General features: G+C 51.1%; 11 protein-coding genes across 11 annotated transcripts; 4 read left to right on the plus strand and 7 right to left on the minus strand.

The window, feature by feature from the left end:
- Positions 1-279: 279 nt before the first annotated feature.
- On the plus strand, positions 280-1,722 carry ASPSYDRAFT_26012 (uncharacterized protein; the record flags this gene model as incomplete). The annotated part of the gene is made up of 1 exon (XM_040844234.1): positions 280-1,722. One exon carries the CDS (start codon positions 280-282, stop codon positions 1,720-1,722), a length of 1,443 nt encoding a protein of 480 aa, XP_040707783.1.
- ASPSYDRAFT_141756 (uncharacterized protein) lies at positions 1,658-3,040 on the minus strand (the record flags this gene model as incomplete). Its single annotated transcript, XM_040841180.1, has 5 exons — positions 1,658-2,011; positions 2,064-2,197; positions 2,239-2,454; positions 2,503-2,819; positions 2,868-3,040. The coding sequence occupies 5 exons, from the start codon at positions 3,038-3,040 to the stop codon at positions 1,658-1,660; spliced, it is 1,194 nt and encodes a 397-aa protein (XP_040707784.1).
- A 153-nt stretch (positions 3,041-3,193) lies between these two features.
- On the plus strand, positions 3,194-4,460 carry ASPSYDRAFT_280714 (putative transcription initiation factor TFIID, 31kD subunit). Its single transcript, XM_040844470.1, has 2 exons — positions 3,194-4,166; positions 4,275-4,460. The coding sequence occupies exons 1-2, from the start codon at positions 3,411-3,413 to the stop codon at positions 4,305-4,307; spliced, it is 789 nt and encodes a 262-aa protein (XP_040707785.1). The 5' UTR covers positions 3,194-3,410; the 3' UTR covers positions 4,308-4,460.
- A 152-nt stretch (positions 4,461-4,612) lies between these two features.
- ASPSYDRAFT_53584 (uncharacterized protein) lies at positions 4,613-5,106 on the minus strand (the record flags this gene model as incomplete). The annotated part of the gene is made up of 2 exons (XM_040848711.1): positions 4,613-4,905; positions 4,983-5,106. 2 exons carry the CDS (start codon positions 5,104-5,106, stop codon positions 4,613-4,615), a joined length of 417 nt encoding a protein of 138 aa, XP_040707786.1.
- Positions 5,107-5,454: 348 nt separating this feature from the next.
- On the plus strand, positions 5,455-6,405 carry ASPSYDRAFT_26015 (rRNA-processing protein UTP11; the record flags this gene model as incomplete). The annotated part of the gene is made up of 2 exons (XM_040844235.1): positions 5,455-5,550; positions 5,632-6,405. The coding sequence occupies 2 exons, from the start codon at positions 5,455-5,457 to the stop codon at positions 6,403-6,405; spliced, it is 870 nt and encodes a 289-aa protein (XP_040707787.1).
- Positions 6,406-6,614: 209 nt separating this feature from the next.
- Positions 6,615-9,311, minus strand: ASPSYDRAFT_139233 (histidine biosynthesis protein HIS4; the record flags this gene model as incomplete). The annotated part of the gene is made up of 3 exons (XM_040840928.1): positions 6,615-6,805; positions 6,853-8,406; positions 8,465-9,311. 3 exons carry the CDS (start codon positions 9,309-9,311, stop codon positions 6,615-6,617), a joined length of 2,592 nt encoding a protein of 863 aa, XP_040707788.1.
- Positions 9,312-9,525: 214 nt separating this feature from the next.
- On the minus strand, positions 9,526-12,100 carry ASPSYDRAFT_280990 (uncharacterized protein). Its single transcript, XM_040844475.1, has 3 exons — positions 10,337-12,100; positions 9,662-10,286; positions 9,526-9,606 (listed from the first exon to the last, which is right to left on the minus strand). The coding sequence occupies exons 1-2, from the start codon at positions 11,970-11,972 to the stop codon at positions 9,796-9,798; spliced, it is 2,127 nt and encodes a 708-aa protein (XP_040707789.1). The 5' UTR covers positions 11,973-12,100; the 3' UTR covers positions 9,526-9,606; positions 9,662-9,795.
- Positions 12,101-12,228: 128 nt separating this feature from the next.
- Positions 12,229-14,302, plus strand: ASPSYDRAFT_26018 (uncharacterized protein; the record flags this gene model as incomplete). Its single annotated transcript, XM_040844236.1, has 5 exons — positions 12,229-12,343; positions 12,395-13,036; positions 13,093-13,385; positions 13,444-14,006; positions 14,053-14,302. 5 exons carry the CDS (start codon positions 12,229-12,231, stop codon positions 14,300-14,302), a joined length of 1,863 nt encoding a protein of 620 aa, XP_040707790.1.
- A 232-nt stretch (positions 14,303-14,534) lies between these two features.
- Positions 14,535-15,764, minus strand: ASPSYDRAFT_26019 (alpha/beta hydrolase family protein; the record flags this gene model as incomplete). The annotated part of the gene is made up of 1 exon (XM_040844237.1): positions 14,535-15,764. The coding sequence occupies one exon, from the start codon at positions 15,762-15,764 to the stop codon at positions 14,535-14,537; it is 1,230 nt and encodes a 409-aa protein (XP_040707791.1).
- Positions 15,765-15,872: 108 nt separating this feature from the next.
- Positions 15,873-17,426, minus strand: ASPSYDRAFT_38645 (uncharacterized protein). The gene is made up of 4 exons (XM_040845752.1): positions 17,103-17,426; positions 16,708-17,039; positions 16,356-16,660; positions 15,873-16,299 (listed from the first exon to the last, which is right to left on the minus strand). The coding sequence occupies exons 1-4, from the start codon at positions 17,345-17,347 to the stop codon at positions 16,027-16,029; spliced, it is 1,155 nt and encodes a 384-aa protein (XP_040707792.1). The 5' UTR covers positions 17,348-17,426; the 3' UTR covers positions 15,873-16,026.
- A 218-nt stretch (positions 17,427-17,644) lies between these two features.
- ASPSYDRAFT_84022 (phosphotransferase family protein) lies at positions 17,645-18,799 on the minus strand (the record flags this gene model as incomplete). Its single annotated transcript, XM_040851294.1, has 1 exon — positions 17,645-18,799. One exon carries the CDS (start codon positions 18,797-18,799, stop codon positions 17,645-17,647), a length of 1,155 nt encoding a protein of 384 aa, XP_040707793.1.
- Positions 18,800-18,902: the final 103 nt, after the last annotated feature.

Consider the following 18,902-nt stretch of genomic DNA (forward strand, 5'->3'; position numbering starts at 1 on the left):
GATGGTGAAACAGGTAGCAAAGTGATCGTCTGAAGCCAAGAGATAAACCATGTTTATACTGCAAGCTGAGGATTGATTCCAACCCATCATTGGAGCTGGAGTTGGAGTTCCTAGCCCTAACCAAGATACTTGGATATTGAGCCTACCCTCCACCAAGACCTCGGCAGCGTTTCAGCTCCGTTATCAAGACTCTGGTCCGCCGTATAAATACCAATACTTCAAGCCCTCTCCTTACTGTTCGCTAATCTCCCCTTTGTTTCTTGTTGTGGTGCAGCTCCAATGCCAAAGCAAGATACCTTCCACCTTCACCCTCAGGGTTGGGAAAACGACCCAGAAGAGGAACGCTTCAAGATCTCAACCCTAGACTACCTAATAAGTCTCACCTATTGCAATTTCGCCCTCTTCTTCCGACTCGCCGACGAAGACAAACCCCGCGTCGTCGACATCTTAAAAACAGGCCTTTCACGCACGCTCAGCCAAGTCCGCAACCTCTGTGGAACAATCGAGAAAGACCCCGGTGGTGGCCACTCCTTCGTCAAGAAGAAAGACAGCACAGTCCGCTTTATAGTGCAATGGCTAGACGCACCCGAAGACAGCACCGTCTATCCATCCTTCGATGACATCGCCCAGCGCAACTTCTGCTGCGCTGCCCTGGGCGACCTCAATGCGTGGAGCGTGCCCCCGATGACATATGGAGAGAAGCCGGAGGCGAATCCAGACATAAGTCCCGTCACTGCAGCGTATAAAGCAAATTTCGTACGCGGGGGGTTAATCTTCATCATGCACCATCACCACTACGCTAATGATATAATGGGGTGGGCGGGGCTTGCGCATCAACTTGCAGAGAATTGCTACGCGTTGACAAACAAAACACCATTTCCGACATGGGACCCTGCGTGCTTGGACGTATCACGAGTCACGAAACCCGAAGAGCCTGAAGAATCCAAGGTCGATGGCCGTCCCGCCCCGCAGCGCCATCCAGATCATATCCCTGCCGAAATGCTGCTCTTCCACCTGCCTAAAAGCAAAGCAGCAGAGCTCAAGAGGACAATGCTGGCAGAACTCCCAGAGGGAACCCGCATCTCGACATACGATGCGTTCTCCGCGTTCCTGTGGCGTACAGTCTCTAGTCTCCGCGCGCCAGTTCTCAAGCCCGACTTGTCAGAACCACTCTTCTGGTCTGAGGCCGTCGATATGCGGCGCCGGATGCACAGCCCGAAAGTGGCCCCGCGGCTACAGCACTGCGTAATGTCCGCAGCGCTATCAACAACTGCCCCGGTGCAGGCCCCAACAGCCGCGGAAGTAATATCCGAATGGCCGGTGTCGGAACTGGCACTGTATATCCGGAAGATGACGAACAGCACCACGCAAGAAGCCCTCGACGAGCTACTAACGGCCATTGCACCTATCCGAGACAAATCTGCGTTGAATATTCGCATTGATTCGTTTCCGCCTATGTCGATCTTGCAAACGGATCACCGTGATGCGAACATCACGAGTGCGGACTTTGGGTTCGCGAAGCCGGTTGTATATCGGCATCTGTTTGACCGGATGACGCAGGGTGTTATTGTTATTTACCCGCCAAGGGACCCGGCGCCGGAGTCGGATGAAGGGCCGGAGTTTTCGATTACTTATGAGATTAGTCTAAAGCAGGCCCTTATTGAGGATGTGGAGTGGTGTAGGTATTTTGAGTATCGGGGGGTGGATGCCATTGATGCGTGATTGCCACATCGTCTGCGACAAAGGCCGATGATAGTAGCTGTTTCGCTGATGGCCGTTTTTCTGGGATTCTCTGGAGCATGAGTAGAAGAAATTCCGTTAGACGTTTCAAGTCATCAGCACCAAAGTTGTCAATTAACCTGTCCGCAAGAGGTGTGGTAAACAATCGGCGTCGGTCAGTAGAGTCCAACAACTGCCTAATGAGAGCTTCATGCTCCTTGTCGATTTCGTCCCCTGTAAGTCCAAACATACCCAGGGGGAACAACGGTTCGTTCGTTGCCAGTTCGAATATCTTTGCGCGTATATTAGATGGAATGGTTTGGTTCAACAGAGATGCGACTCACTAAGCAGCCTAAGGCCCATGTGTCAATACTGATATCCCACGAGTCACGAGTTATCAGCTCAGGCGCACGCAAGGCTCTCGGTGTCACGGGAATCTGGTCGCGTTGATGTACCCATTGAGAAGAGTATACATTAACTGGGGTAACTAGTATAAGATGTGCTGAGTGCATATATTACCACCACCTAGATCTCCAATCATGACAACCAACGCCGAGAAAGGCACCTTGTCTAGTTGGCCACGCCGTCTCTGCGTAGGCACTAGATACTTGGGGGCACTATCGTCTTGCTTTACTCCATGTAGCCATTTGACTGGAGTGGGTTCAGGAGGTTGCAGGAATTTTTCGTCAAATGTAGCACCTGTAACAGAGACCAGTATATTCGCTGGCTGCAGGTCTGAGAAGAGTCAGCTAACGGCTTACCGACGATTGAACCTTGGCTTACCGCAGTGAACAATACCTGACTGGTGAAGAAAGTCTGCACCCTGCAGTATCTGGCGAGATAGCAGTTGTATATACCCGGCTTGGTGTGGAGTCCCAGTAGTTACCATGGCCTGTCCGTCAGATATCATGGCAGGGAAAACAAGGCACAAATGGTTTCCATTGGGTCCTGCATGGTAGAGATGGTCAAGCAATTGTGCAACATGTTCTCTTCCAGGGTGGTCTACGTTAGATGCTGATTGACTCAGAAGCATGGAGAGTTCTTTGCTGTCTTTCGATGCATCTGCCTTCAGTATCTTCAGTGCAACCTGGCCATGGACCCTTTACGTATGGTGTTAGCTGGACACATGCTAATAAGAGGATACTGACAGTTCTCTGTCATTTGCGAGCCACACCGTTGAGTATTGGCCGTAGGCCACTTTTGCACTGGTCTCGTATCGGTGATTGAAGACATCACGAAGGTGTACTGGGTGGTACCCTCCAAAGCGATACTCTTCGACGGGTTCCACCACGTCATATATTCTTTCAAATCGACGTACCATCTGATATATGTCCAAAAGCTAAGTGACTTTGATGATATGATTATGATAAAGAGTAACGTTGTCAGCGATCCCTTCACGATGAGCTTGTCTTGAGCAACCTTCCTATCTGGGACTAGCGTGGCATCGGCAGAATCTCCAGCATTTCAGTTCATTCCAACCTCAGCTCCATTCACCCCCATCCTGTTGCTCAACCACTCCATTACCACCTCGTCTCCATCCACATCGGACGCGCCTGAGAGATCGCGCGATTTATCCGACCTTAATACAACCAACTCACCCGCCGACCGCGCATCTCACCTCTTCACAACACCCAACCCTTGAACCCGCTTTCACTCCGCCGCTCTTTAGCAGCGACCAACACCACCGCAAAATGGCATCACCAGGCCAATCCCAAGCAGCGCCCTCAACCCAACCCCTCACACCCCCAGCCGAACCCCAGTCCAACAATGCCACAGCCGCAGCCTCCGCGCCCTCACAACAACAACAACAACAACAACAACCACCCACACAATCAGCCACGACCGCCGCTCCACCAACAACAACACCAGCCCCAGCCTCCCAACCCGCGCAAATCCCATCCACATCGCTAAAAGACAGCGGCAAATCGCGGCGCCCGCGCGATGTCCGCCTAATCCACATGGTCCTCGCCTCGCAGGGCGTAACAGCCTACCAAGAGCGCGTGCCCCTGCAACTCCTCGACTTCGCATACCGATACACCTCCAGCGTCCTGCAAGACGCTGTGCATCTCACGACGGAAGGATACGCGGGAGCAGGTCCCGAAGGTGGAGGGGGTTCATCAAACCGCGGCCCGGCCGAGGTGAATTCCGTGACGCTGCCGTCGCTGCGGCTGAGCATTGCCTCGCGTCTGCATTACCAGTTCCAGACGGGGCTGCCGAAGGAGTTTCTCATGGATGTTGCTGGTGAGAGGAATCGGGTTGCATTGCCGGGTGCGACGAGGGGGTTTGAGCAGGGGAATGCGAAGCCTGCGGCTAGTAACAGTGTGCTGATGGCGGGTATGAGACTGCCGCCGGAGAGATTCTGCTTGACGGGGACAGGGTGGAAGATGAGTGATGAGTGGGAGAGCGAAGGAGAGGAGGAGGTTCCTGCTGAGGGGGAGAAGGGTGATGTTATGGCTGGGGCTGGGGAAGATGGGGAGGGAGATGGAGAGGAAGAAGAGGATGGGAAGATGGAGGATATCTTCGGGGAAGATACGGCTATGGGTGAGGGGGGTGAGGAGGACGAAGACAAGGACATGACGGATGTTTAAACCGGATTTACATTGAACAGGCGTTTTGTTTTATACTCCTTCAATTGGGTTCGGTCACGTAAAGAAGAGATTGGGTCCAAATTCTAATTTCAGGGTGATTCTGTACTATACATAATAAACCGAAGCTCAGCCCAGCTCGATGCAATATGCTAAGTCAACAAAACAGAACAACGCACAACGCCTGAATCAATCAATCAACGATATATGTATACAGAAGCCAAACCATAACATCATCCACACGCCTCAGATCCAGTCAATATCACCCACTAACAGATAACAGCCGCAACAACAGTCGCAGTAGGCAATTAATTTGACTTCCCTGAACTCGCAGCAGCAGCAGCAGCAGCAGCAGCCTCTTTTGTCCTCCTCTCATCCTCCCTCATCAGCCGAATAACCTCCTCCCTCCGCTCCTCTACCCTCTTAGTCTCCTCCTCCTTCGCCCGCCGCCGCTCCCCATACGTCGCGAACCACTCCTCGCGCGCCCGGTCCTCCTCCTCAGGCTTCGCATGGTCAACCATGCACGAGTTCATCGCGAGTCGCTGTGTCCGGCACACCCATGTTGCTGTGACGGTGCGGTTAACGGCGCATTCGGCGAAGGCTGCATGACAATTCATTAGTTGGCCAGAACAAAGCAGATGCAAAAATTTGTAGAAATGATTGAGGGGATAAACGAACCCTTGATTTCAGGCGCGCAATGGGATCGCACGCGCTTGTAGTATAATTGCTTGACTTCGGCTTCTTGGGCGGCGGAGAGCGGGAGAGGGTTGCGGAGGTTGTATTGGGGGTTTCTGGTTGTCATTGTTTCTTTTTCCCTTTTTTTTTATCGGTCAAGGAATTGAAGATGGCGTCATTAAGACCGAGAGGTACAGTTTGAATTAATTGAAGGGTCGTGGAGGTGAGGTGGGAGGTCGGGATGAGATCGTGAGGTGGACGGCAGGCAGGCAAGTCAGGTCGTCGAGCTCTGGAGGTGGTTTTAGTCAAAGTTCCGCATCCCGATCTGGCTCTTTTTAATTTCTGCTCCGTCGAGCTTTTTACCTCCGACTTCTCACCCATCCACCGCAATTTTATTGCGCCATACCTTTTTTTTTCTTACCATTTTGTTTTCACATCTTCGTTTTGCTCTTTAATAAATAAAATAATCGCCAAAATGTCATCCATGCGAAACGCCGTCCAACGCCGCCAGCACCGCGAGCGAGGCCAACTCCAAGGCCGTGAAAAATGGGGTATTCTCGAAAAGCACAAGGTGCGTCTCCTTCTAAACTGCCTGCCTGCTTACGCCAAAATAAACCTTCTAAGCAGCTACTAACAATCTTCTTTACTGTAGGACTACTCCCTCCGCGCAAAAGACTACGCCAAGAAAAAAGCCCAACTGAAGCGTCTGGAAGAAAAAGCGCGCGACCGCAACCCTGATGAATTCGCCTTTGGGATGATGTCTTCCCACTCGGGGACAAAGGGGAAACATGGAGCTGGGATGCGGGATTCAGCGACGGCGAGGGGGTTGAACCATGATGCGATCAAGTTGCTCAAGACGCAGGATGCGGGGTATCTGCGGACGGTTGGGGAGAGGGTTCGAAGGGAGATGGAGAAGGTCAAGGAAGAGGTTAGGGTTCAGGAGGGGATTAGGGGGGTTCTTGGTGGTGGTGAGAGTGAAGGGGATGAAGAGGAGGATGAAGAGGATGAGGATGATTGGGATGGGTTCGGGGCTGTGGAGAAGAAGCCGAAGAAGTTGGTTTTTGCGGATGATAGGGACGGTCAGAAGGCTTTGAAGAGGACATTGCAAGAGGAGGAAGATAAGGAAGACGACGACGATGGAGATGACTCGTTCGGTGCTCGTGTGCGAGAGCAGCAGAAGAAGCAAAAGACTCGGAAAGAGCTGGAGGCCGAGAAGCAGGCTTTGAATGAGGCGCGACGGGCACGGAAGTTAAAGAAGAGGGCCGACGAGACGAGAAAGAACAAGCTGAAGGCGTTGGAAAAGCAATTTGCCGACATCACAGCCGCAGAGCGTACACTGGACTTGCAACGGGCGAAGATGTCCAACTCGATCGGAGGAGTTAACAAAAACGGCATGAAGTTCAAGATCAAGGAGCGGAAGAGGTGATTTATTCGTCTCTCCTTGCTACATCATGCCATGATTTATGACGGTCTAGAAAAGTTGTCGGTTCGGTTCTACATTATAGATTTGTATTATACGGCGTCTGGATACCACAGTTTAATTTCTAAGACATCACTTTTATTGCTCATTGAATCATCATGCACACGTAGAACGTTTTCCTAAATCAGACCAACTCCCAAGCCAAATACATGCAATTACTGCTTCATCGCCGCAACGCGGATGCTCACAGCCCGCTTGTGGGCATCCAGTCCCTCGACCGCAGCAAGCGTTTCCACCGTCTTGGACAAGCCGAGAAGACCCTCAGCAGTGAGGTTCGAGCTCGTGATGTGCTTAAGGAACGAACCGAGGTTGACACCAGAGTATTGCTTGGCGTAGCCATAGGTTGCTAGTCAGGTTAGTAAATATAATAAGACCCAAAAGGATTAGACTTACGCAGTGAGTGGTTAACACCAGCAGAGTAGTCACCAACACTCTCCGGGGTCCACTGGCCGATAAAGACACTACCGGCGTTCTGGACCTTCTCGACAACGGCCTCGGCATTTTGGAGCTGCAGAAGGAGATGCTCGGGGGCGTACTTGTTGCTGAGCGTCATTGCCTCGTCGATGTCCTTCACTACGAATGTTACCGAGTGGTCAAGAGCTCCCTTGACAATGTCCATGCGAGGAAGGGCTCTCGCCTGGCGATCCACCTCGTCCTCGATGGCTAACAGTTCCTTCTCGTTAAGGTCAATAGCAATGAGGATAACCTGGGAATCAACACCGTGCTCAGCCTGGCTGAGAAGGTCCGAAGCGACGAATGCAGGGTTAGCGGCCTTGTCTGCAATGACAAGGATTTCACTAGGCCCGGCGGGCATATCGATACTGACACCGGCAGAGGTGTCGTTCGAGACGAGCATCTTGGCTGCGGTGACGAACTGATTACCAGGTCCGAGGATCTTGTCCACCTTGCTAACGCTCTCAGTACCGTACGCCATAGCGGCAACGGCCTGTGCGCCTCCAGCAAGGACAATGCTCTCGGCTCCGACCTTGTGGGCAACGTAGACAATCTCGGGAGTGACGCTGCCATCAGCACGGGGAGGAGAGGCGAAGACGATCTTCTTGCAACCAGCGACCATGGCGGGAGCACCCAGCATCATCGCAGTAGAGGGCAGAACAGCAGTTCCACCCGGAATGTACAGACCAACACGCTCAATAGCGCGCGAGAAGCGAGAGCAGACCACACCAGGCATAGTCTCCATCTTCAGAGCATCGTTGCTGCCCTTTTGAGCGGCGTGGAACTTTGAAATGTTGGCAATGCTGACATCAATTGCTTCCTGGATCTCGGGAGAGAGCTTCATGAGCTCGGGTGGGAAGGGTGCCTTGATAACAGGCGATGTCAGAGATGTTGCCTTCTCAAACTTGTGGGTGTATTTCAGCACTCCGGCATCGCCATTCTTGCGGACGTCCTGGATAATGGGCTTGACGAGGCCAACAATCTCATCGTTGGACTTCTGGGATGGGCGCTGCAGGTATTCGTCGACCTTCTCCACTGGGGTTGTAGCGGTAACGACACGAGTCATCTCAATCCGAGAGGTATCTGTCTTGGGTTGTTCTGGTACAGGGGCGGGCTTGGCTTCGGCAGCTGGAGCAAGACCAGCCTTCTCGGCCCAGGGACCCTTTGCATCACCCTTTCTTCTCTTCACCTTCAAGCTCTTCAGGTCAAGGTTCCTCTCCACGTCCTCGAGGCTAACGCCGGCAGCCACACATCTTGTGAGGGCAAAGTAGAGGAGATCGGCAGCCTCAAAGGCAATCTCCTCCTTGGTTTCGGCACGGCACAATTCGTCGGCTTCTTCCATGATCTTGGCTTGTGTGAGCTTGGGCTCGTTGAATAGTCGAGCAGTGTACGACCCGGCAGGGGCATCGGCTTTGCGGGCCTGGAGAGTCTTCTGAAGGCGGGATAACCCAGTATAGGGTCCAAAACAGCTAGCAGTACCAAGGTGGCAGAAGCCTTGAAAAGTCAGTAACCAGTCAGTAACCAGATCAACACAACCAACCAGACCACTTACCACGTCCAATTTGCTTAACAATAAAAACCAAGCAGTCGCTATCACAATCAAAACCAACACGGATTAACTCTTGCACATCTCCACTAGATTGGCCCTTATACCACAAGCCGCGCTTGCGGCTCTGGTATACACCAGTACCGGTGCGGAGGGCCTCGGCGATACTCTCGTCGCTGCTCCACACAAATCCGAGACAGGTACCCCTTTCATCGGTGACAGTGGTGGCATAGAGACCATTGCTCTGGTCCTTAACACCACGGGCCGCGATAAGAGCGCCAGCCTGGATCTTGCCACTCGACTGGTCACGGCTGACAGCCAAAGCCGACGAAGGCACAATACTGACACCCCCTTGCTTCATTGTATCTTTGATGGCCTCCTCGGTCACATCGCCAGAGTAGGTACGGTAAAGAAGCTGAGCCTCCGGGTTCAGTCCCATCTTGACGGAGAGATGGTGGACCGCAGACGAAGTCGTGCACAGGCCCGCCTCTTCACGCTCAATGTGTTTGACCACCCATTTCTGGAATGTTTCCACCTCGGCATCAGATGAGGTGTATACGACGAGTCTGGAGGAGGGAACGGATTGTTCTTCAGAGAGCGCGGTCAATTGTTCGAGGGAGATGAAGATTTTGGCTGCGCCGGTGTTGAGGATATCGACGAGGTCTCCGGTCGAGGAAATGCTGGTTGCATCGACATAGACATCGAGAAGACGGAAGTTTTGACGGACGAAAGCCTCAGTCTGAGCGACGTCTGAGGCCTTGATCAACACACGGCCAAAGTAGGCAATCTGCTGCAGAGAGAGGCCCTCGGAGGGCGCGGCGGGGTCGTAGGAGACCACGAAGGGAGTGGCCATGGTGGGAGACGGTCAATGGATAGATAGAAGGGGAAAGAGAAGGCAAGAGATTGTGCGAAAAGCGAGGAGTAAACACCCAGGGCCCGGACTGGAGGAAAGCAAGGGCCGTGCTATGACTCTGTGTAACAATGCGGGTGTGATTCATCCCTCCCTTCAAAGAAAATCTGCGGCCCCGCGACTCACCGCCCAGCTATCTCCGAGCAGACGCCCAACTGAGTATACAGGCCCAAATCGCAAAGTCTCAATTGGCCAGTTGGTGGCTGCGAGTGACAGCCATGGCTCGTTAAGTCTGGCACTTTTGATTTACAACTTAGCCTTTCCTCCTGCACTGAGAATGCTGCCTGACCTGCCTGTGCTACTCCGGCATCGGCCCACCTGACATGCCGCATTCTCAGGCACCAAGGCAGCCAGGCACGGCATGACAGCAAGTCGCCAGCCCAACATAATTCCTCCATTACCAACACCCAGAGTAATCCTATGCGCTCTAACTGGCTCGGGTATCATCTGCCTTATCATCGAAATATACCCCAACTTCTTTTTCCAACAGTACTAACCCCCCAACTGCCGCTTTCATCCTCTGAAGAACCTCAGTCAGACCATGGTGCTCCAGTTGCTCGCGAAACTGGCGTCTCTGATGTATGTCTGCAATTGATCCGATATGAGAATTCAGTGAAACCATTGCATTGATAGCCGATCTACGTCGATTGCGCTTTTCCTGTGTTGAAGTAGCTACCGTGGATTCCCATGCATCAAGTTGTGACCGGACAGTGCTAATCCAGATGGGAGGTGGCGTTGAATGAGATAACACCGGAAACCCCATATCTCTAGCCTGTATGCGAGGGACTCGTGACGCCATAGTCCGATATGGAGAGACCTGGGGACTGTGAGTCCGGTCTGTATTGTTTTCCGTGGCAAACAACGCGAATGTATTCATTCCTATTCCAGGAACTGTAGGTCGGTACTGGAATTTGGTTCCTGGGAAATAATGAGCGACATTGCAGCATCTGTGGATATCGGATCCTTACCTGAAGCTCTTGACGGCTCGGGTGATTTGTTAGGTGTCCTTGTAGGAACATCTTGCAAGCCTGCAGAACCAAGTCGTCCCGGTGTATACTGTACAGATCTCGAAAGCGCCTCTGGTATTCGCGCTCCGTATACTGCCGGCGCAGGTTTCAGACCACTCTCATTTTTCTTCGCTTGGTTTGACTGTAACAATCCATCAAGCAAGATGTCCATAGATGAAGCGCACCATTGTATCTCGGCTTGCACCAGCGCGGCATTGGTTTGTGTTGACAACTCATCAGGCATATCCTGCACCTCTGCCAAATCCACTCTCTCACTAAGATATACCCCTGGCTCCTGATCCTCCTTGAGGGTCTTTTGAATCCCCTCCAATACATCACCGCAGCGATGCATCAGAACCTCAGGCCGCTTGAAGATATTACTTGTTTGCCGCCCGCTGTGTTTACCTGTCGGAAAGCCCTCGTCAATGTATTTTGAAACGTGGTTGAGTGAGCAATGGAGGCCAAATAAGTCATCAGAAAGCCTAATGATGGACTGTGCTTCCTGGTTGCGCCGTAGGGTACTATACAGCGTGTATGCCACCTGGCTTAGCCTTACAATCTCAGGTTTGCTAAACGTGTCTTTTCTTTGAGGCTTGCTCAGACCCGGCGTCTGAAGGATGGGCCGTTCATAATGCAGTGGTGTCTGAATTCCCTGCACAGAAAATGTTTCCCTCACATCGGATGCTGGTATAACAGACAAGAGGTCTTTTGCGTAAGCAGCTGCTGTTGCTGCAGCGTACGGCTGCCAATGCTTATTCTTATGAGAATCTGCATAATCGCAGATACCCCGAATCACAATGCAAGGGAAGCCGTTCATCAAGCCCGCAGCTTCCATTTCGAAGCAAAGCACGTTACCTAGCTCTCTACTCAACTGGTCTCGTGTGATGCCACTTCTGATGACCTGGTTACCTGAAGCAATGGTTCCATAGTGAATTTCAACACTCCCGCTTCCCCGCGGTGCTCGCGCAACCAAATGATCCTTACTGCAAGAATCACAAGTAGGGCCTTCAACATGGGTGTATTCAGAAGAGAAAAGCCAGTCAACTCCGGCATTTGCCCGCTGAAACCGAGGCATATCCTTGAATGAAGACAAATACCGCGAAACATTGCTGCTGTTTCTCAAATGGTTTGCCCGCAATTTGCTCACGCCATTTAGCAAAATGGCCGGTGGAGAATTCAAAAAGCCCTTGTGCTTGAGTCCTGATGTCGTCGCTGTCCCAGAGTCATACTGCACCACTCCGCCGTGGTCCGCAGACGGCTGACTGACGACCACATCGCCGAGTCGAACGTCAACAGAGCCAGGAACACCTCCCCCGACGCCCACCATCAGCCCGAAGCGTATCGCTGGGAACTTTGTCTTCATTTGGACGGCAACTGCGGCGGCTGAGGTTGGCCCAAACACGCCAGCAGGAAGGCATGCAATGACAACATTGTGGCTGCCGATTCGGCCGAGTGTATAAATGTTGCTATCGTTTGGGTCATGAGGAAGCTCTGCATGCTCCTCATCCAGCATTTGCGAAGCAGCTGCAAGCTCTACGGGGAGCGCCCCCACCCATCCCACCGTGTAGTCTTTTGGCTGAAAGCTGCGACTCGCCATGGCCAGTTTTCATGTGTTTCGCAGGCTGACGAAGAGAGACTCATGACCCTGGCTGTGTCAGACGAGGGGGATAAGCTTGCGCTACCAAGGCGTTTATTATTTCCCATCAAAGGAGGGCAGCGCGCGGGGCTGACTTCGTATTGCACGCCATCCCTGCAGACCCCGCGCGAGGCTGAACGCTGCGAGATACCAAATACACCACGCTGGGCTCTTTTATTTTATCCTGTCGTTGATCAATCTCCGCAGTTCAATCAAAATGGTCTCGATCACTATTGAAGGACTTCGAACAGAAGGAAAGGAGGAACCCGAGAGCGCAACACTCGATGTGCCTGCAGAGACCGAGTTGGACAGTCTTCCTTCGCTAGCTCCAGGTAAGTGCTCGTCTGCGATGTATTCACTCAATCAATGCCAATATAAGACAGGATACCTTAGACCTGATAGTTTCACTCGGATAAGGCAAAACGGCACCGAGAGCGTCGCATGGAAGCTCAGGCATATATATTGCCTGGACCATCCTACTGAGAACGTCGAGGTCTCAGCCGACCGGCCGTCCAATTTCAGTAAGAGATGCATCAACGTTGACGATACCCTGCTCCATTTTGTCAACCTTGAAAAAGGTAGCCAGGCGTTGACGGCCAAACTCAATGGCGAAGGATTGGGGCAGAGCTCAAGTATAGTGATTGATGGCCAGTTGGAAATTGCCTTCCATCGCACACTGCGCATGCCTGACGATGCTAAGACCCATCCTTTGCCGGCTTCACGCGGCACTTTTCCACTCTACAATGTCGACGCCTTTGCATCTAGATTACCGGAGAGGATAACGCAACACGGTGGTATTTTCTTTCCCATGTGGCAGCGAGAGGCTCTCTGGTTCCGCTTCCAAAACAATAGCGAAACTACCCGGTATGCAATCCGAGTTAATATCGGCCACATTAACGCTATAAGCGGCCTTGATATTTTTGAGGCTGCTGGGAAACAAGATTACATTGTGGTTCCTGGTCAGAAGTGGCTTGACGGGGTTGCCGTTAGTCCTGGGGTTGTGCGCCAGTTTGTGGCCATGCCTCGTAAGTCCAATATATCCTCGAGGATTACACTCAAATGTCTAACACATTGGTCGTAGTTGGATCTGGCTATACTGTTGAAGGGCAAGTCAGCGGAAAGGAGACCTTTGGCGGGATCCAGATAGAGGTCATTCCGTCATATGAATGCAATTCTTACACGTTCAAGCACCGAGATGGGCAGGATAAACATGTCGATATCGCTGAGAATAGTACACCGCGCAGTCGTGGGCTCAAAAATGGCGACATGATCAAAATGACACCCGAGCCCTCGACATTCCGTGGACTAGCAAGGATTTGCGATCTTCTCGACGATGGAGAGAGCTTGGATGGAATACAAAAGCTCCATCTAATGGTGTGTTGCTGTTCAGCTGCGTAAATGCAATGAAATTACTGACCTTGAGACACCGTAGGCCGGCTATCTCAGCCCTAGCGGCCTCGGCGGCTCGGCGCGATCATCACGGAGACGGCGTCTGGTAGAACCATGGCGTTACTTGTCAAATCAAGGAGCCCTCTATCCCCGTTCCTACAGAAGTACTCGTAGTGAAGTACGCAGAGATAGCAACCCGACACACGCTCACAATCCCGAACGCCCACAAGAAATGGGAATCGCAGCAGGTGGAAAGCTTGTGCAGGACATTGTTCGGGACAAATCACCCAACTACATTTGGAACAAAGCCAGGGCAAAATTAGTCCATATCCACATCCTCCATCCCTCCTTTTTTGAGGCCGTTACGCATTTTCTAGCCCCTAAAACGCCAATCTCGACTCAGGAGTACTTGGCCGCTGGTATTCCCTTTTTCGCGGTAGAAGAGGACCCAGATCAGCGACTGGACGGGTCCGAAGTACTGGCTGGAGTGAAGAGTGTCAGTGCCATGGACAGCCATGTCGGGGTTCAGGATGGCTCCAGCACCGATTTCGATCCGTTAAAGCCGAAACGTTGTACCAAATGTGCTGTGCGGCTGTGCGATTGCATGTATGTTTTAAGTTTAGAAAGGATGGATTTATGCTGACTTTATCAGTGTTCGTCCCTGCAACCACCAGTTCTGCCATCTGTGTATCAAGGCAATCGCACTGCCTGGGGCAAACACGGGTTCAGGCCATGAGCAGTGTTGTCCACTTTGCTCAGCGAATATCACCCGCGTAGCAGGATTCTCTGCACCAATGAACTTGCCAGGGGAGGAAACATTCAAAGTCGATGTGCCTGTTGTCATGTTGGAGGTCGAGGATGGAAGAACGGCATTTCAGTCGGTTATGGAGATGAGATTGTAGGGATAAGGGCTACTATCATTTAATCATATTCTATCTTTGTACCTCACCTTGATTTAATCAAGGCATGTAGTTTTTATTTATTGCTAAAAACCCACCCTGCAAGATCATCCACAACTCGCTTGTCAACGTTCCCAGGAACACTATACTCCAAAGGCGTTGATATTCCAGTCCCATACACAAAAAGATGATTCAGTCCTTCATACAAGTAAAACTTCACACCCTCCTTCCCCCGCTAAGCCTCCCACCAAACCCCGTAATCGTCCTCCACAGTAACCTGATAATCCCTCTCCCCTTGGAGCACAGCAACCGGCTTCCCAAGACACCCAGTAGTCCTAATCGGTTCGAACCTTCGATAATCAAGCCAATACGCAGCTCCAATCCCAAACGGGAGTTTCTTTGCCGGCGTTGCCATTGTCAGCTCCTCACCATCCACATCTTCGGCGCGCATCTCCGCATCGTCAATTTGTTTACCCAGATACAGTGACTCCGGCCCATCCAGTGACTTTATATACCGGAGCTGCCGCACATAGCACCGGTATATCGGCTCCGCCGGCCCAGCCATTAGTATACACCCAGCGACACCATCCATGCAGGCAATCCTAGGAGCAACAACCGCGCCCAGACTATGACCCAGGATGTATATGCTATCTGCACGGATACTCGGGTGCATCTGGGCCTGTAATACAGCGTCGGTAGCATGTTCGACATACTCGTCTGTAAGGGTTACGTCCTTACGTCTTGCAAATGCCTTTCGATGCATGAATGTGACTTTATCGAATCGAATCGAGGCGATGCCTTGACTAGCTAGACCCAGTGCGAGGTCTTTGAATGGTTTGTGTTCTTCGACTGTTGAGTCGCGATCCAGTGGACCGGATCCGCCGAGGAAGATTATGCAGGGGGACTTAAAGGACTTGGTCTTGGTCTTGGTCTTGGTCTCCAGCTCTTTCTGGGTTTTACTTGGAAGACAAAGTGTAGCACCGACTTTGAATCTTCTTCCTTGTCCGAGCGTTATCTCGCATTCACGCGCGTTGGAGTCTGCGTCTGCGTATGATGGTGCCTGCCACCCAAGGCCTAGATCGAGTGCTTTCAATGATAGGAAGCGCACGCCGACGAGACTGCCCCAGGAAGTTGTTACAAGGAGCATACCGAACTCCGCGCGCTGGAATCTTAGCGGGACTTTGACGGTTGTTAGGAACCATCTATTGTTGATGATGGGGTCGCCGATGCTTTCCATCGGTCCGAAGGATTTGCATACTATATTCCAGCCCTTCTCTAGGACGTATTCCGGGAGGAGGAAGCGGAGGGGGAAGATGAATTGTCTTTTGACAAAAGTCCAGTGGCCGGTGTTTAGTTTGTTGATTGTTGAGTGGGCGTGGTGGGTTATTTGTTGCTTATTTGGGTTGAGCCGGGCTGTTATCCAGCTGAACAGGGCAGTTATCTTTTCCCAGATAGCCCAAGGCATGATGTTGTATGAGATGGATTCCTAGATGGTATCTGAGGGGTGTCGTTGTTATAGGGCTATCTCACCACGGGAAGCGGGGCACGGGGCAACTTAGAGTTGGGACTATAACGGCGCTAACAACGTCATATTCGGCGATCCAGGTAATATATTAAGAGAGACCAGCTAGTAGTCTATAAACCCATATGCTTCCGAATCCACTCATCCTCTGCCAACCCCCTCGCAGAGCTGCGCTTCTCGGGCTCCCATTGCAGCATCCTCCGCATCATGCGTAAGAACCTCTCCCTGTCCTCCCGTCCTCCCCTTTAAGGGTTGTTTCCCTCTGCTCTAGGGGTGTTGGCCCCTTTAATAGCCCTTTCTCGCGGAACTCACCTGTCTCAGAGAAGAATTTCTGGGCTTGTCTTCCAGCGGCAAGAAGGCCCGGTGAAGGAGACCCAAGAAGATCAATCATCTCAGCAAGGTGTGCTCGACTTGTGTATTTCTGGTATTCGGGATCAAGGCCGGTTAATAGCGAGCCGCCTTCAAAGATATCCCAGATCTGGAACGATATTAGGAATGCATAATATTATCTTACATGGTGTTTGTTTAACATACCATGCATCCGACATTCCAAATATCAATACCATACGACCACGGAACTTCCAGAATTACTTCTAGGGCGCGGTATATGTCCGGCTGGACGTCTTCTAGATGCTCTCTGCCACCCAACACCGCAGAGCCAAAGTCACATAGAACGGGGGTCCCTATCTTTCCAGGGGTAATTTCTAGGTCCCGAGATAAATAAATGTTTCGCCCGTCAATCTCTTTTCTCGGTGAGGGATCCTGTAGTTCGTCCTCTTCTGCTTTAATGAATGCCGAGTCATCGGTGAATTCGAACATGAGATTATTGGACTTGAGGTCTATTCACGTAAGTAGCCATAGCAGATAATGCTTATGGGTAACATACCGGTATGTATAACCCTACATTCCGTATGCAGGTAATCCAGCGCGAGGAACAATCTATGGAGCGTAAACGCAACGATCGGCCCCGGTAGCCTTTGAACCGGGTTGCGGTGAAAAAGCTCCCAGACACTCTCAAATAATGGAGGATGAACAAGACACCGATGTTCATATTCCGGTCCATCAATACTAAACGAGTCCAGGAGTGATCTAACGGCCTTACGACCCGGATGTCTTGAAAACCGTTCAATGTGCTGATACATCTGCAACTCGTCATCAACCTGCCGTTCCCCGGACGTAGAGTTGACTAGTATCTTGAGAGCCACATATGAATGCCAACTAGCAGCATTGTATAAGTTATGTACCGTAAATCTCAGCTATCACAGAGAATGCGATACGTACTTCATATCCCGCGCCAACCAAACAGTCGACGCCACACCATATCCTAGTTTCGATACAACCTGGTACCGGTCCTGGAAGACCTCGCCTATTCGAGTCGGATAGTATCGAGAGGCGACGTAATCAGGGAAATTCTCTTCTTCGATTTTCCGTGTTGAGACGACGACCTGGTAGTTTGGGTTTGAGAAGTTGAGCGGTTTCCATCGCGGTGCAAGAAATCGGGGGATGGATCGGAGAAGGGAGAACATTGTGAGAATGGGCGTTAATCATGAGAATATGGGGTAATCAAAGTGGTGGTTGGAGAATGGTGCTCTACACCGATATAGCCCTAATTACTCCTACACAGTTGAGACGGACTGGATGGATGTTTACTTGGAATCGCACCAAATAGGCATTTACACTAGCCTTGTTTGGTACTTTTATATTATGTAATATAGTCATATCTCATAGTTATATAGTAGACTAATGCAGATTATATTACTGGTTGGATATTTTGAAAGTAAAATGCCAATGGGCTGCAATAATAGAGGACACCAAGTAATAGATTAATTGATAAATCCCAGCTCCCTCAAAGCACTCAACTCCAGCTGTTCATTATCCTCTTTAGTGAATCTCCCAACATCACCGGCTTCAGGGCTTCTAATCCATCCCAGCAAGATATCCTCACTCCGCACCAGCTTCTCTCTCGCAATCCATTTCCGCTGAACAAACCTCCCAACATTCCTAGTTTGCGGCCTTGCATTTGCTTGAAGAACCATATCCAAAGCCTTCAGCAGTTTTCCCTGGGCTTCTGGCAGTGGTTTAGGGATAAACCGCGCGGTCTGGTCTTTGAACAGTCGATACCAGGAGAAATACAGATTAGAGCTCCCTAGGACAAGGTCCTTGTAAAAGGATTCAAAGGCGAAAGGGAAGAAACCTGCCATTTCCCAGTCAATGATTGCGACAAGCGTGTAGTGGTCTGTGGTGTTCTTCTTCTCCTGCCGGACGAGGAGGTTTCGAGGTTCGAGATCGTTGTGACAGAGGACAATATCCTCTTGCAAAGAGAGGATGTCCTCCTTGGACATGGATACGGCAGGTATATTGTCGAATTCACACTCGAATTTCAGTCCCCCGTCGTCTGTTTCAGTGATAGTGACCTGCTTGAAGCCATCTTCGGCTTTGACGAGACCACGGACCATATTGGAAGGATTGGAGAAAAGCCCCAGCAAAGGACCACCAAGTGGGATAGTCGGGGACTCATTTGTAACGTTAACAAATTGCTGCGCTTTTTCATCCAGAAGATTGATGCTGTGGAGCTTTTCGACGGCAGATGCAACCTGCTCTGCAATATGCAACTGCTGATCATCGGTCAAGTCACTCCAGACACTCTCCAGCGTGACTGCATCCTTGACGTATGCAGTTACTGAGTAGTCAAGCTTTTTTCCGTCTTGTGTTGATGCGGTTCCTATCTGGTGAACAGTAGGGACGTAGTCTGGGATTACCTGAGCCGCGAGCTCTTGTATGGCGTATACTGTAGAGATCTGACTACCTTCAGGCTCGATACGGACGATGAATTCCTTTCCAGAGGACTGACGGACAGTAAAGGTGCAACATACGAAGTTCTGCGAGAGTATTTCAGTTGAAATCGTTTTGGTATTGGGAAAGATCTCGGCGAGGAGGTGATTATCCGGCGCGAGATCGCGTTTCTCGTTCGTTGACATGGTTGTATATTGCAAGTAGTTTGGTGATGGATTAGAATAATTTGAATCTAATGGATATTCAAAGTATATATAATACTACTCAAACGAACGCTTTTCTTTATGA

This window comes from Aspergillus sydowii (genome assembly GCF_001890705.1).
Source record: "Aspergillus sydowii CBS 593.65 unplaced genomic scaffold ASPSYscaffold_1, whole genome shotgun sequence".
Taxonomy (NCBI): domain Eukaryota; kingdom Fungi; phylum Ascomycota; class Eurotiomycetes; order Eurotiales; family Aspergillaceae; genus Aspergillus; species Aspergillus sydowii.

Bases quoted from the DNA above. Each gene is read 5' to 3' on its own strand.
- ASPSYDRAFT_280714 (XM_040844470.1), top strand. From the start codon at position 3,411: ATGGCATCACCAGGCCAATCCCAAGCAGCGCCCTCAACCCAACCCCTC. The intron at 4,167-4,274 runs GTTATGGCTGGG...GAGGGGGGTGAG, and splicing joins CTGAGGGGGAGAAGGGTGAT to GAGGACGAAGACAAGGACAT.
- ASPSYDRAFT_280990 (XM_040844475.1), bottom strand. From the start codon at position 11,972: ATGGCGAGTCGCAGCTTTCAGCCAAAAGACTACACGGTGGGATGGGTG. The intron at 10,287-10,336 runs GTAAGGATCCGA...ATTATTTCCCAG, and splicing joins CGAGCCGTCAAGAGCTTCAG to GAACCAAATTCCAGTACCGA.
- ASPSYDRAFT_38645 (XM_040845752.1), bottom strand. From the start codon at position 17,347: ATGTTCTCCCTTCTCCGATCCATCCCCCGATTTCTTGCACCGCGATGG. The intron at 16,661-16,707 runs GTATGTTACCCA...TTACGTGAATAG, and splicing joins ATGTAGGGTTATACATACCG to ACCTCAAGTCCAATAATCTC. The intron at 16,300-16,355 runs GTATGTTAAACA...ATATCGTTCCAG, and splicing joins TTTGGAATGTCGGATGCATG to ATCTGGGATATCTTTGAAGG.